Below are 13,916 nucleotides of genomic sequence, written 5' to 3'. Positions count from 1 at the left end.
ATGTCATTTCCATTGTATATACTTCAAACAAATCCTCATAAAGAAGGTTAACCCTGCAAAAAACTATAATATTTTAATTTCATTTGTTGAATGAAAATTGAATTTTTTATCGTTTATACATAAAAGTGCTTGTTGGATGTAATCCAAATGTGAGGAAAAGGATTGCCTTTTTCATTAGTCCACTGGAAGCGCATCCATGCATGTAATGAAATCCTCACTCCAACTTGCACCACTTCCATTTTTTTTTGCTGGGTATTATTCCACCATGAGCAAAACTGTCATTCAATTGGTCTGTTCCAGAACTGCAAGAATCTACTAATTTTTACTATCTTTTCCGATAACATAAAGGAAAAAATGTTATCATAGTAAAAAATAGTAGCTTCTTGCAGGTTCTGGAACAGAGCAAATATTGATGGTACATATATCATTTTATCGGATTCGATTAATCGATAAATGATAAAATTGTGAATCGATCTATACAACCCTAACTCGACAGACCAAATCATAAATATTGGAAACAAAACAAAACCCGAAAATTACAGTTGTTGTTCGTTGTGCGGGGGGCAGAATCATTTTTTATCAATCTCAATCTTCTAACATTCGAGAACTTCTTCACAACACTTTCAAATCGTATCGTGTGACTACATATTTTTGCAGTATTAAATGATAAAAAAGTAAGAGAATATATGTATTCTCATATTTCTTGTAAACAACGGAATAGTTAAAATGAAAAATATTCCATCGGTCCGCAGTTTATATTTGTTGTTTGTGTGGTTGAAATTACTGAATTAATTTTATTTTAATTTTTCTAACATTTCCTTGATTTCCTTGTAGAGAGAAATTCAAAAACAGAAACATAAAAATTGCAAAGTGAAACAAACGAAAATAAAGAAAAAATTCAAAAAAATATAGAAATTCACATAAAATAGACAAAAACAAAACAAAAATTAAGATGACTCTGGCACAGACAAACTATTGTCAATCTGTTGCTGTTGTTAAAGAGGGAATGGACGTAGAGGTAAGCAAAACAGACGAATCGAATCTGTGTTATTTGTCGAATATCAAGTGTGCAACAACGTCGTTTTGTTAAAAAAAAAAATAGCCACAACGTAATAGAACCAGCAATGAGGAAGCAAATCAAAAAATTAACATCTGAGCCGCAAACGTAATGATATGGGCTGTATACTTTTCACCCTCCAAACGGAATATTGAGTAATAATTTAATTATTATATCCCCTCACTATCCCTTGCCCATTAACTGTTTGTTGTAATTTGTTAAATAACTTTGATAAATATCAAAGGGCAAATGAAAGAAAGAAATGCATTCTATCTGCATTGTTTTAATATGAAAATTGGACGATGACGTTATTGTATTAGATAAGCATAATTAAATGACTTGCAATAGTTAAAAGTAGAAAAACAAATTGTGCAAAAGTTCTATTTCCTTCCTATTAATTTAAAATGAAATATGTTTTTTTTTTGAAAACAAATCAAGTAGCTCGACATATTTTGGCTATTATAGTGATATTTTAATGGAAATTTGCAATGCAAATATTTTCTAAATTGATAGACTAGTTTTTGAAAAATGATTCTTTCAAACATTGTGTTAATCGCTTCCTATTAATTTATTTTAAAGTATATTGATATTTAGTGGAAAACACTGGAAGTGTTAAATTCTAAGTGCAAAGTTGTGAAATAATAAGTGGACGGGAAAAAATCCGACAGAGTGCACGCTAGCCACACACTCCCCGGCAGGGTTTACGAAATTATTTTCGCTAAAAGGATGATTGGTAGGTAGTATACCTATTTCATAGATGAAACCAAAAAAGTTTGGTTTATCTTTCCCTTTCCGACAGTATGCGGAAAATTATTTACCTTTTGATCCTGATTCCAACGACGTATTACACTTTCCGGGGATATATATACTTCCTGAGATAGGGGCATCTGAAATTAAATTAAAAATTAAAAGAATGTTCCAAAATCCCGGACGAAGGCCGGCTAATTAAGAAACTTACAATTACTCTAGGGCCAGACATTAAAAATATATAATGAAATTTTTTAACTTTTAGGAGAGAGAAGTGGTGTAGGGGCTCCCTTTCTCCCTTCTTACCCATAAACTCAAAACATTTTCATGAAAATTGTAATGGTATCACACAAGATTTAAAAAAAGGAACAAGCCGAGTTTAAGCACTACGCGAACAAAATTTTCTTAAATAGCCGGCCTTCGGCCCGGGATTTAAGAATTCCTCCTATGGACAGGAGCTAATTTCGGGCACAGGAATAAAATATTTGTTAAATTGTAAATTGTTCACTAAGTAACAAGGGAATTTTCGCAACTTCAGAACTTTCATGCCGATCCGAGCTTATTGGGTAAACTCGTCTTATGTCCCTCCATCATAGCAAGTGTGTACGCTAACTTTATTATTCCGTTTGTAACACACCCTATAAAGTATATTTATTCTTGATCAGGTTAAAATGATATGTTGATAGAAATCCGTTTTTCTGTTGGCTTATGTTGAGTTTACGCGCTAAGCTCGGGTGGGATCGGATCGCCCTAATCACAAATATATACAACACTTATGGGGGAAGTCGATGAAGTTCCCAAAATTCCTTTGTTTATAAGGGAAAAATGACAAAAAGACAAATTTGTTCCCGTAACAGAGATTTGGACCTGTCCATGGGGAAAAAAAACCTTAAATCCACGGCCGAAGGTCTGGCATTTAAAAAAATACAATTTAAAAGGAAATTGTTATCCAAATTGGGCTATGTTGGTCCACGTTTTGACATAGCTTCATAGAACTGTTCCGCCCAATTCTCTTTTAAGTTCTAACCAAATTATTCAACCAAAATGGCTGAAATTTTGGAATTTAGTTTTGGATACATCCCTACAAAGAATTGTCGGTAAAGGTCCTCGTTCAGATATTGGCGCTATAGACAGATAGGCCGACTTCAGTATTGTCAGTTGCTTTGTATTCTTGCATGAAACTAGGGGTTCTTAAATCGATTGCCCCACTACTGCAATTTCACAAAATTACTCTAGTATGGAACTCGATTTAAGAACCCCTAGTTTCATGCACGAATACAAAGCAATTGACAATACGGAAGTCAGCCATACTGGCCGATTTTCGGTATTTTGGAGGTTCCAGCCACATTGTTACGACGGTACAAGATTTTTCAGGGCACGTCCATACTTTCTGTTAAAATTGTACAAGTGCAGGATACTGCGTTGGTCCAAACTTTACATATCGCACTTTTTCAACAAAGGGGTAGTAACTCAACATTCTGCCATTTTCACTTTTTATTAAAAAAAAAACTATACATAATGATCAACTCCACCCACTGTAAAAATCTCATTATTTTGTCTACACTTTTATCAAAAATACCGTTATACCGCTCTTCATGTCTTCAGAGTTACTAGTAATGTTTCAACAGTTTTTTGCCTCTACTTAAAAATAAGAAATTTTGAGTTACTACCTTTTTGTTGAAAAGGTGTGATATCGTAATATTTATGCGAATCCAGTAGCTCCCCCATAAAAATTCATAAATGTTTTCTAAAAATTTCGCGCGATATCTTTTAAACGGAGCAATCGCAACTTTGGATTTCCTAATATTTTGTCCAAACATAATTTAAATTCGGATGTGGATCATACCGGTCAACTCCATAGGTTACCACCCTCACAAGAGTTCAATATTTTTGTTTAAGTGCAGTTTAAGGTATGTTCGAAGATCCTTTGGAATTTTTAAGGAAGCTACTCCTTGTAGTCCCGAGTCCTTTTTACAGTGATATTATGTTTTTCTTGGGCAAGTCCATGCTTCCTGATATAATGGCCCAAAAACTCTAAATTATACGATAATAAACTGAAATGACCGGTGTGCGCGATATCTATCGAAAGGAATTATTCGCAAAATAAGTTCCACTCCCAAAATGGACAATACGGTCCATTCCTTTAGGTACTTCCTCCGCAAAACTTTTTAGCTTTAATCCAAATAGACAAGTTAATACGTCGAAAAGGGGCACATAATTCTGTAAATATTCTAAATACATAATTTTTGGGGAAATGTAGCCACTTTTTGATCTGTCCATAGATGAAAATTTCAAAACTTTTTTACTTGTAGATATAACTATAAATTTATCTTAATGCACAACATCTATTAAAACTTACCACTTTTTCGTCTATTTTTCCCCCAATAGGACTACAAACCCAAAGGATTTTGGTTATTTCGACTTTTAAGCAATTGGACAACCAGTTCACCCACCATGTTAAGAGCCGTCGAAAAGAAAATTCTATCATTTTTGAAAACACCGTACCGTGGATTTTTTGTTGATATAGGTCCAGCTATTGGAGAGTCCGATAAAATATGGACGGTCAGCTTTAATACGGAATCGAAAGAGGTACCCTTAGTAATGTTACATGGTTTGGGTGCTGGTGTAGCCTTGTGGGTTATGAATTTTGATGCGTTGGCCAAAGATCGTCCAGTGTATGCCATTGATATCTTAGGTTTTGGCAGAAGTTCGCGACCGAAGTTTTCCAATGATGCTTTAACGTGTGAAAAACAATTTGTCAAATCAGTAGAAGAATGGAGGCGTGAAATGAATATTAAAAATATGATCTTATTGGGACATTCTATGGGTGGTTTTATTGCCTCCAGCTATGCTCTCTCCTATCCAGACAGAGTAAAACATCTTATATTGGCCGATCCATGGGGTTTTCCTGAAAAACCATCTGATGCACTCTCCAGCAAACAAATACCACTGTGGGTAAGAGCCCTGGCTCACGCTTTAACACCCCTAAATCCATTATGGGCCCTACGAGCAGCTGGACCATTTGGTCAATGGGTAGTACAAAAAACTCGCCCCGATATTATGCGTAAATTTTCTTCCACCATTGATGATGACATTAATCTCATACCCCAATATATACATCAATGTAATGCCCAATATCCAAGTGGTGAATCGGCTTTTCACACAATGATGGAATCATTTGGTTGGGCCAAGCATCCAATGATTCATCGTATCAAAGATGTACGACATGATATACCCATGACATTTATTTATGGCACACGTTCCTGGATTGATTCATCGTCTGGTGAGAAAATCAAAGCACAACGTGGTGATTCCACTGTGGATATTAAAGTAGTTAATGGTGCTGGACATCATGTTTATGCCGATAAACCTGAGATCTTTAATCGTTATGTCAACGAAACATGTGATTTATATAAAATGCGTCAACTTATCAGAGATACAACGGAGTCTGATGAGGAGCATGCAAATACTTCCGGGCCAGAGGCACATTCCAAAGAATCTGAAGCAACAGAAGCCGAATCACAGTCATCGAGAAATCCAAAAACAGCAACTAACGAAGGTTCCGCCACATCATCAACCACTATTAAAAACACTGAAAATCGACCACAATGATGGTTATATGAATATGGTCATGAAATGTTTCATCGACTATTTTCAAATTCTAATATTGCTTAATACAAAAACAGTAACTGTGTATTATATTATTACATTAGTACAATTTAAATCTTCACTTCGAACCTTTATTTCTGATTTCCTAAAGAATAGTATTAATAACAAATTAAATCTGTTTGGAGAAACAAAACAATTTTTATAAAAACCTTTACCAAACGAAATCATAAAGAAATCCGATTTCAACAAATAACTCGGAGTTGTCAATTGGAAATTATTCAACTCTGCACATTTATAATTTTAACTTCCAACAGTAAACGAACTATCATCAGTATATATTTTTAATTGAATTATCAATTTGAAATTACAACTTAAATGTGTAAATATGAAATTTTAACCCCAAAAAGAATTGCGCTCATCACACACTCTACATTATAAACTATTCAACATTTTATATCTACGTGTTATTTTGTACTAACATAATTGAATTAGAATCATTTTATTATTGTTGTTATATTAGTTGGTAAACACACATTAAAAACAATTTTTATTAAATATATCAAATATTTTTGTAAGAATAAACACATTTTGTAAACCATATTCTGGTATTAAATAAATAAAATAAGCCATTGCTAGATGTTATTCTATAGAAAAATACATGTTTTCATTTATTTTTTACTAATCTTCTTGTAAATAGTTGTGTTCTGTCGATGATTATACAAAAGTCTCGGATTGTTATTTTTGCATCTTTTTTAGCCTAAAAATATGCTATAAAATTGAAGAAAAACATTAAAAGAGCATAATCTTCCTTATATATAAAATATAATGTTTGTATGTTCCGTATAGATTTAAAACCGGAAAATTTTCAGAAAATGTACAGGAATGAATTGTGGTGAAAACAGGCTATATATTTCGTTGAATTTTGGAGGGCGCGTCGAACCGCCACTCCCTTTTCAAAAGAAAGGGTGCTATTTAAGACCCTTTCCGAAGGAAAAGGTTGCTACTTAAGACCCTTTCTAAAGGAAATGGTGCTACTTAAGACCTTTTCCAAAGGAAAGGGTGCTATTCAAGACCCTTTTCACAGGAAAGTGTGCTACTTAAGAATTTTTCAAAGCAAAGGGTGCTACTTAAGGCCCTTTCCAAAGGAAAGGGTGAGTCTTAAGACCCTTTCCAAACAAAAGGGTGCTACTTAAGAGCCTTTCCAAACAAAAAGGTGCTACTTAAGAGCCTTTCCAAAGAAAAGTGTGCTACTTAAGACCCTTTCCAAAGGAAAGGAAATTGTGCTACTTAAGACCCTTTCCAAAGGAAATGGTGCTACTTAAGACCCTTTCCAAAGGAAAGGGTGCTATTCAAGGCCCTTTCCAAAGGAAAGGGTGCTATTCAATGCCCTTTCCACAGGAAAGTGTGCTACTTAAGAATTTTTCAAAGCAAAGGGTGCTACTTAAGACCCTTTCCAAACAAAAAGGTGCTACTTAAGAACCTTTCCAAACAAAAAGGTGCTACTTAAGAGCCTTTTCAAAGAAAAGTGTGCTACTTAAGACCCTTTCCAAAGAAAAGTGTGCTACTTAAGACCCTTTCCAAAGGAAAGGAAATTGTGCTACTTAAGACCCTTTCCGAAGGAAAATGTTGCTACTTAAGAGCCTTTCAAAAGGAAAGGGTGCTATTTAAGAGCCTTTCCAAAGGAAAGGGTGATACTTAAGACCTTTTCCAAAGGAAAGGGTGCTTCTTAAGACCCTTTCCAAAGGAAATGGTGCTACTTAAGACCTTTTCCAAAGGAAAGGGTGCTATTCAAGACCCTTTCCACAGGAAAGTGTGCTACTTAAGAATTTTCCAAAGGAAAGGGTGCTTCTTAAAACCATTTCCAAAGGAAATGGCGCTAGCTAAGACCCTTTCCAAAGGAATGGGTGCTTGGTTTGGCTTTAGGACGCGCAGTTACCGTTGTTGGCAGGTACTTCACTCGGAGACCTTGAGGTCCAATGTGATCATCCTTAAAGAAACTGTGTGTTGTGGTTTGACTATATGTGGTGACTTTTCAAAGAAAAGTGTGCTACTTAAGACCCTTTCCAAAGAAAAGTGTGCTACTTAAGACCCTTTCCAAAGGAAAGGAAATTGTGCTACTTAAGACCCTTTCCGAAGGAAAATGTTGCTACTTAAGAGCCTTTCAAAAGGAAAGGGTGCTATTTAAGAGCCTTTCCAAAGGAAAGGGTGATACTTAAGACCTTTTCCAAAGGAAAGGGTGCTTCTTAAGACCCTTTCCAAAGGAAATGGTGCTACTTAAGACCTTTTCCAAAGGAAAGGGTGCTATTCAAGACCCTTTCCACAGGAAAGTGTGCTACTTAAGAATTTTCCAAAGGAAAGGGTGCTTCTTAAAACCATTTCCAAAGGAAATGGCGCTAGCTAAGACCCTTTCCAAAGGAATGGCTGCTACTTAAGATCCTTTCCAAAGGAAAGGGTGCTTGGTTTGGCTTTAGGACGCGCAGTTACCGTTGTTGGCAGGTACTTCACTCGGAGACCTTGAGGTCCAATGTGATCATCCTTAAAGAAACTGTGTGTTGTGGTTTGACTATATGTGGTGATGATAGATGCTGGACTATTACGGATTTGTCTGTGAAGTTGATTGTGTAGGTGATGCTGTGATGATGGATGTAAGTTTATAGGTTGTTGCTGAGGTTGTGATGATGGATGTAGGTTTATAATCAAGTTGTTATGTGTGGTGACTGGTCTATTCTGCAGTGATGTGCGGTGGTTGGTCTATTATAGAGATGTTTATGTATTGTTGTTGAGGTTGTGATGATGATAGGTGACGGTTTATAATAAAGATGAAACGGTGATTGGTATGTCGCAGATTTGTTGATGTAGAGTGGTTTTGGTGGGGTGGATGTGATGAGTAAGGGTATGTGATGATGATAGATTCTGATTTATAAGATGGGTGTTGAAAGTGGTGACTGGTCTATTCTGAAGTAATATATGGTGTTTGGTCTATTGCAGGTTTTATTTATTTATTTTATTTATTTGCTTTGCAATTGAAGCCAATTTTGAGGCCAATTTATATAATTACAAAGAATCCACCTAAATTTCATATATATAATTCATCTTAAATCTAGAAATTGGAGATCTAATTATTTTGGTTACAACTATATTCTTTAATTTTTTTTTAAATTCTTCATTACGTCATAGCTACTCCAATTTTAAAGCAACAGATTAATAATAAGTATATCGTATAAGTTATTAGTTAAATTTGGAAATGATCATTAAGAGATGTATGATGTGGTATGCAAATGATAATAAGTTTTCGCGGAGTGATAAAAAGTGGTTAAACCTAGAAAAAATTCTTCATTACATCATAGCTACTCCAATGTTAAAGCAACTTGTAAATTGAATACAAATTAATAATACAATATAAAAAATTTAATGTTGATAATAATTAACAGATATATGATGTGGTATGTATGTAAATGACAATCAATTTTTGTTGATATTTCCAATTGTACATCATATGTGCTTGGTAACCCTGCTATGAGAATACCTAGATAAATAACAATAATATTATGTGTGGCAACATTGTTCTTATATACAAATGCAACAGTATTCACGCATACTCATTTATGTTCTCTCTTCTCTTATTTATTGCATTTTATATTGTCTGCCATATTACATGTGTCACACATATCATCCATCATTGTACATAATACATAATTTACTTTTGTAACGTTTAGTTAGTTGTCTTACATATTTCCTTCAATAAAGAACTGAATTACAAAATAGAAAACGATCCTCGTGCCTCCACATTCATTTTCTACAGGTTATGGGCCTATGCGTTCGCAATTAAAGAGGATTTGTTGTCGCTGTTTCTTGAAGAATTGAAATAAATATTCTTGGTGCCTGGATTCTGCGAATTTTGTTCACAATTGACAAATTTTTATTGTGAAATTTATCGTGGATATTTACTCGATTGGCGAGAATCATGGCTGACTCAAAATTCTTGTTCACAAAGTTGAACAGAGATAATTATGAGTTGTGGAAATATAGAATGCAGCTGTTGTTAAAGAAGGAAAAGGTATGGGATGTTGTCAGTGAACCTGTTCCTGTGACTCCTGATGAAAAATGGAAAGAGCGTGACACTGAGGCAACAATTCTGATTGGATTAGCTGTTGAAGAAAGTGAAGTGCATCGTATTGCAAATTGTGCAAATGCAAAAACAGCTTGGGACACACTTAAATCGTATCACGAAAAATCTTCATTGAGTAATAAGGTGAAACTTATGAGAAATATTTGTGAACTCAAATTACAACCTGGGGAAGATATGGATTCCCACATAACAAAAATGAAGATAATGTTTTCAAAGTTGCAATCATTGGGTGAAAATTTGTCAGAGTCGTGGATTATTTCTATGCTATTGAGTAGCCTGCCTGCTACATATGACACACTTATAACTGCTCTTGAAGTTAGAGATGAGAAAGATCTTACAATGACTGTTGTGGAGAATAAATTATTGGAAGAGCATGATAAATTAAAGAAAAGGCAAGCCGGTGAAGACTCTGTGTTGAAAACAACGAATAAAGTTGTATACAAAAAGAAAATTATTTGTCACCATTGCCACGGTGTTGGGCACATACGGAGAAATTGCTGGAAGTTAAAAAATAAGCAATTGGATCAACACAAAGCCAAAATTGCACAAGAAAATATAGATATGAAGAATGCGTGTTTCATTATGAGCGGTGCTGAAGGTGAATGGGTTGTTGATTCTGGAGCGACATGCCATATTTGCAGTGCAAAAGAACAATTTATGGAACTGGATACATCATGGCGTGAAAAGGTTACAATTGCAAATGGTGATGCTGTTTATTCGAATGGTAAAGGAGTGTGCAAAATTAAAATGATGAATAATAAAGGCGCTGAAGTGGTCATTACTGTTGAAGATGTTCTCTTCATTCCATCATTTAAAGGAAATTTACTTTCAGTGAAGAGATTGTCGACTAGGGGTTATACCTTTACATTTACTGGTAATATTTGCAAAATAAGCGACGATAAGGGCGTGCAAATCGGTTTGGCAGATTTGGTCAACAATTTGTACCAATTGCGTTGTAAACGTACCGAAAAGGCAAATGTTGTTACGTGTAAAATGGATCGTTGCCAACATTATTACCATAAATTATTTGGACACCGAGACATCAGTGCTGTTAAATCTATGCAAGTTGGTATGCTGGAAAATAATTTTAGTATTGTGGATTGCGGCGTGAGAAAGACTTGTGAGGTATGTACCAAATGTAAATTGACTCAAAAACCCTTTCCAAAAATGTCAAAGTCAAAAAAACTGGGGAAGTTTTGGAAGTTATCCACACAGACGTTTGTGGACCCATGCAAACAATAACACCTGGAAAGAAGAAATATGTGTTGACATTTATTGATGATTATAGCCGTTACACCGTTGTATACCTGTTACATGAAAAATCTGAAGTATTTACAAAATTAAAGGCGTTTGTTGAAATGGTGAAAAATAAATTTGGAAGGTATCCCAAATGTTTTAGATCGGATAACGGTGGGGAATATAAATCCAAACAAATGGTTGATTTTCTAAGTAGTCGTGGCATAAAATCTCAGTTCACTGTCCCCTATTGCCCACAACAAAATGGCGTGGCTGAACGAAAAAATCGGTATTTGATGGAAATGGCCCGATGTCTTCTGGAAGAAGCTGAATTACCAAAACAGTATTGGGGTGAAGCAGTCGTGTGTGCAAATTATCTGCAAAATAGATTGATTTCAAATTCCGTTCCGTGTACACCGTATGAAAGGTCAAAGACATAAAGTAATAAAGACCTGACAAAATGCATGCAACAAAAAATGTTTCCGAAACTATGTATAGAAACATTACCCTTAACAGGTTGCATTTAATTCAAAATCGCAACCAAGGAGGAACATTTCATGTAATGGTATCAGAAACGAAACTTATGAATTCAAGGATCTATTCAAGAATAATTCCATGTCAATTGGATCGGTAAATTCGGTTAAATACGTAAAAATGTATAAAAGAAAAAAATGTTATATCACCATATCGTAACATAACATTATGTTAAATTCAAAAGCCATTCACTGAAGAATGATAGCAAAAGAAATGTCTTATCTTGTTGTATTTATGTCTTTGGAAAGGTGGAATGGTTCAAAACCGAATATTGAAAATTTAAATATTTTTGGAACAAAGGCTTATGTTTTGATACCCCATGTGCAAAGAAAGAAGTTGGATAATAAATCAAAGCTGTTAACCTTCATGGGATATGACGAAGAAAGCAGAGGATTGCGGTTTGTTGATACTGATACCAATAAAGTGACAATAAGCAGAGATTTTAGATTTGTGAATTCAAATGAAAGTGTTGAGGCCAAAGGCGATAAAGTCAAACAACCCAGTCAACTAGAAATCGACGTTTCGTCAAAAAGGGAAATAGGTGAGAAAGATTCTGATGACGTCATGAACTCTCGTGGTGATTCGTATAGTAGTTTGAGCAGCGATTTGGAATATTTTTCTGATGATGAAGAGGAGGTCCCTACTACAAGTGCTATTAATCAAAACGAAAATGTCCTACGTAGATCATCAAGAAGAAATAAAGGTGTTCGTCCTGCTCGATACTCAGCATGTGTCATGGAATCCGAATCAATTATCGAACCAAAGACTTATAAGGAAGCCGTATTGTCGAAACAAAAAGAAAAGTGGTCTGCTGCGATGCAGGAGGAGATGGATTCTATGTTAAAAAATGATACTTGGGAGTTGGTTACTAAACCTGAAAATGCAAATGTGATTGGATGTAAATGGATTTACAAATTAAAAACTAATAGCGATGGCAAAATTCAACGCTATAAAGCTCGCCTTGTTGCAAAGGGATTCAATCAGAAATACGGAACTGATTATGATGAAGTATTCGCACCTGTAACACGGCAATCAACGTTTCGTATATTACTTTCTATTGCTGGACAAAAGAACATGCTAATTCATCATATGGACGTAAAGTGTGCATTCCTAAATGGAAAACTGAAGGAGACCATTTATATGGCGCAACCACCTGGTTTTGTGGAAGGCGATTCAAACAAGGTTTGTAAGCTGAAGAAAAGCATTTACGGTTTGAAGCAAGCAGCAAATGTTTGGAACAATGCTATTAATGATATTTTGATTAATAATGGTTTTTCGAGAAGTAAGGCTGATTCCTGCTGTTACACCAAAATCATCAATGGGGAAGAATTATTTATATGTATGTTGATGATTTGTTGGTTGCTTCGAGAAATGAAAATTTGATTGCGGATGTTGGTAAAATGTTGAGTAATCATTTTGAAATCAAGAATCTCGGTCCAGTGTCAACATTTTTGGGAATTGAAGTCAAAAGGACAAGCAGAGGTGAATTTCTAATTGGCCAGAAAACGTACATCAATGAGGTAATTAACAAATTTGGACTTCAAGATGCTAAAATTGCAAAATATCCGTTTGAACCATCATATGGAAAAATAAATTCTGATCCGTTGTTAAGAAATAATGAATATCAAAGTCTGTTGGGTCACTTGCTGTATGTTGCTGTTAACACCCGTCCAGATATTGCGGCAAGTATTTCCATTTTATCAAAGAAAATAAGTTGTCCTTCGCAAGAAGATTGGATTGAGCTGAAGCGTGTGGCGAAATATCTTAAAGGAACAATTGATATGTACTTGAAACTTAGTTGTGAGACTGATACACCGAATACGTTGATCGGATACGCTGATGCAAACTGGGCTGAATGCCGAATTGACCGGAAAAGTAACTCTGGATATTTGTTTTTATTAAATGGTTGCGCAATCAGCTGGGCTTGTAAAAAGCAAACACTTGTCTCTCTATCTACAACTGAAGCTGAATTCATCGCGCTGTCAGAAGCTGCAAAAGAAGCGAAGTGGTTGAGAAACCTTTTAGCAGATTTCGGATGTCAACAAGTTCAACCGACGAAAATTTACGAAGACAACAGAAGTTGCTTAAACTTGATAAAGAAGGAGAAGTTAAGTAACAGAACAAAACATATTGACACAAAATATTACTTCGTAAAAGATTATATTGATAAAAAGGTCATCGATTGTAATTATTGCCAGTCCGAAGAAATGCTTGCAGATATGCTGACTAAACCACTACCTTTGTCAAAGCTGGAGAAATTTAGAACATTGGCACAAGTCGTGTACAATTGAGGAGGAGTGTTGATATTTCCAATTGTACATCATATGTGCTTGGTAACCCTGCTATGAGAATACCTAGATAAATAACAATAATATTATGTGTGGCAACATTGTTCTTATATACAAATGCAACAGTATTCACGCATACTCATTTATGTTCTCTCTTCTCTTATTTATTGCATTTTATATTGTCTGCCATATTACATGTGTCACACATATCATCCATCATTGTACATAATACATAATTTACTTTTGTAACGTTTAGTTAGTTGTCTTACATATTTCCTTCAATAAAGAACTGAATTACAAAATAGAAAACGATCCT

The 13,916-nt window shown here is 34.9% G+C and overlaps 1 protein-coding gene across 3 annotated transcripts; it reads left to right on the top strand.

Annotated features, from left to right (window-relative positions):
- Positions 1-464: 464 nt before the first annotated feature.
- puml (pummelig) lies at positions 465-6,068 on the top strand. 3 transcript variants are annotated; one of them, XM_073992888.1, is made up of 3 exons: positions 465-674; positions 835-1,018; positions 4,193-6,068. In XM_073992888.1, the coding sequence occupies exons 2-3, from the start codon at positions 953-955 to the stop codon at positions 5,414-5,416; spliced, it is 1,290 nt and encodes a 429-aa protein (XP_073848989.1). In that variant the 5' UTR covers positions 465-674; positions 835-952; the 3' UTR covers positions 5,417-6,068. The 3 variants fall into 3 exon arrangements, with proteins under 3 accessions (XP_073848989.1, XP_073848990.1, XP_073848991.1); XM_073992889.1 differs by having other exon boundaries at positions 539-744; XM_073992890.1 differs by lacking the exon at positions 465-674 and having other exon boundaries at positions 998-1,212.
- The last annotated feature ends 7,848 nt before the right edge of the window (positions 6,069-13,916 follow it).

This window comes from Musca autumnalis, unplaced genomic scaffold (genome assembly GCF_047663935.1).
Source record: "Musca autumnalis isolate F117 unplaced genomic scaffold, ASM4766393v1 scaffold_5, whole genome shotgun sequence".
NCBI lineage: Eukaryota > Metazoa > Arthropoda > Insecta > Diptera > Muscidae > Musca > Musca autumnalis.
Note: the sequence above shows the minus strand (reverse complement) of the source record. Positions and strands in the feature narration are given on the sequence as shown.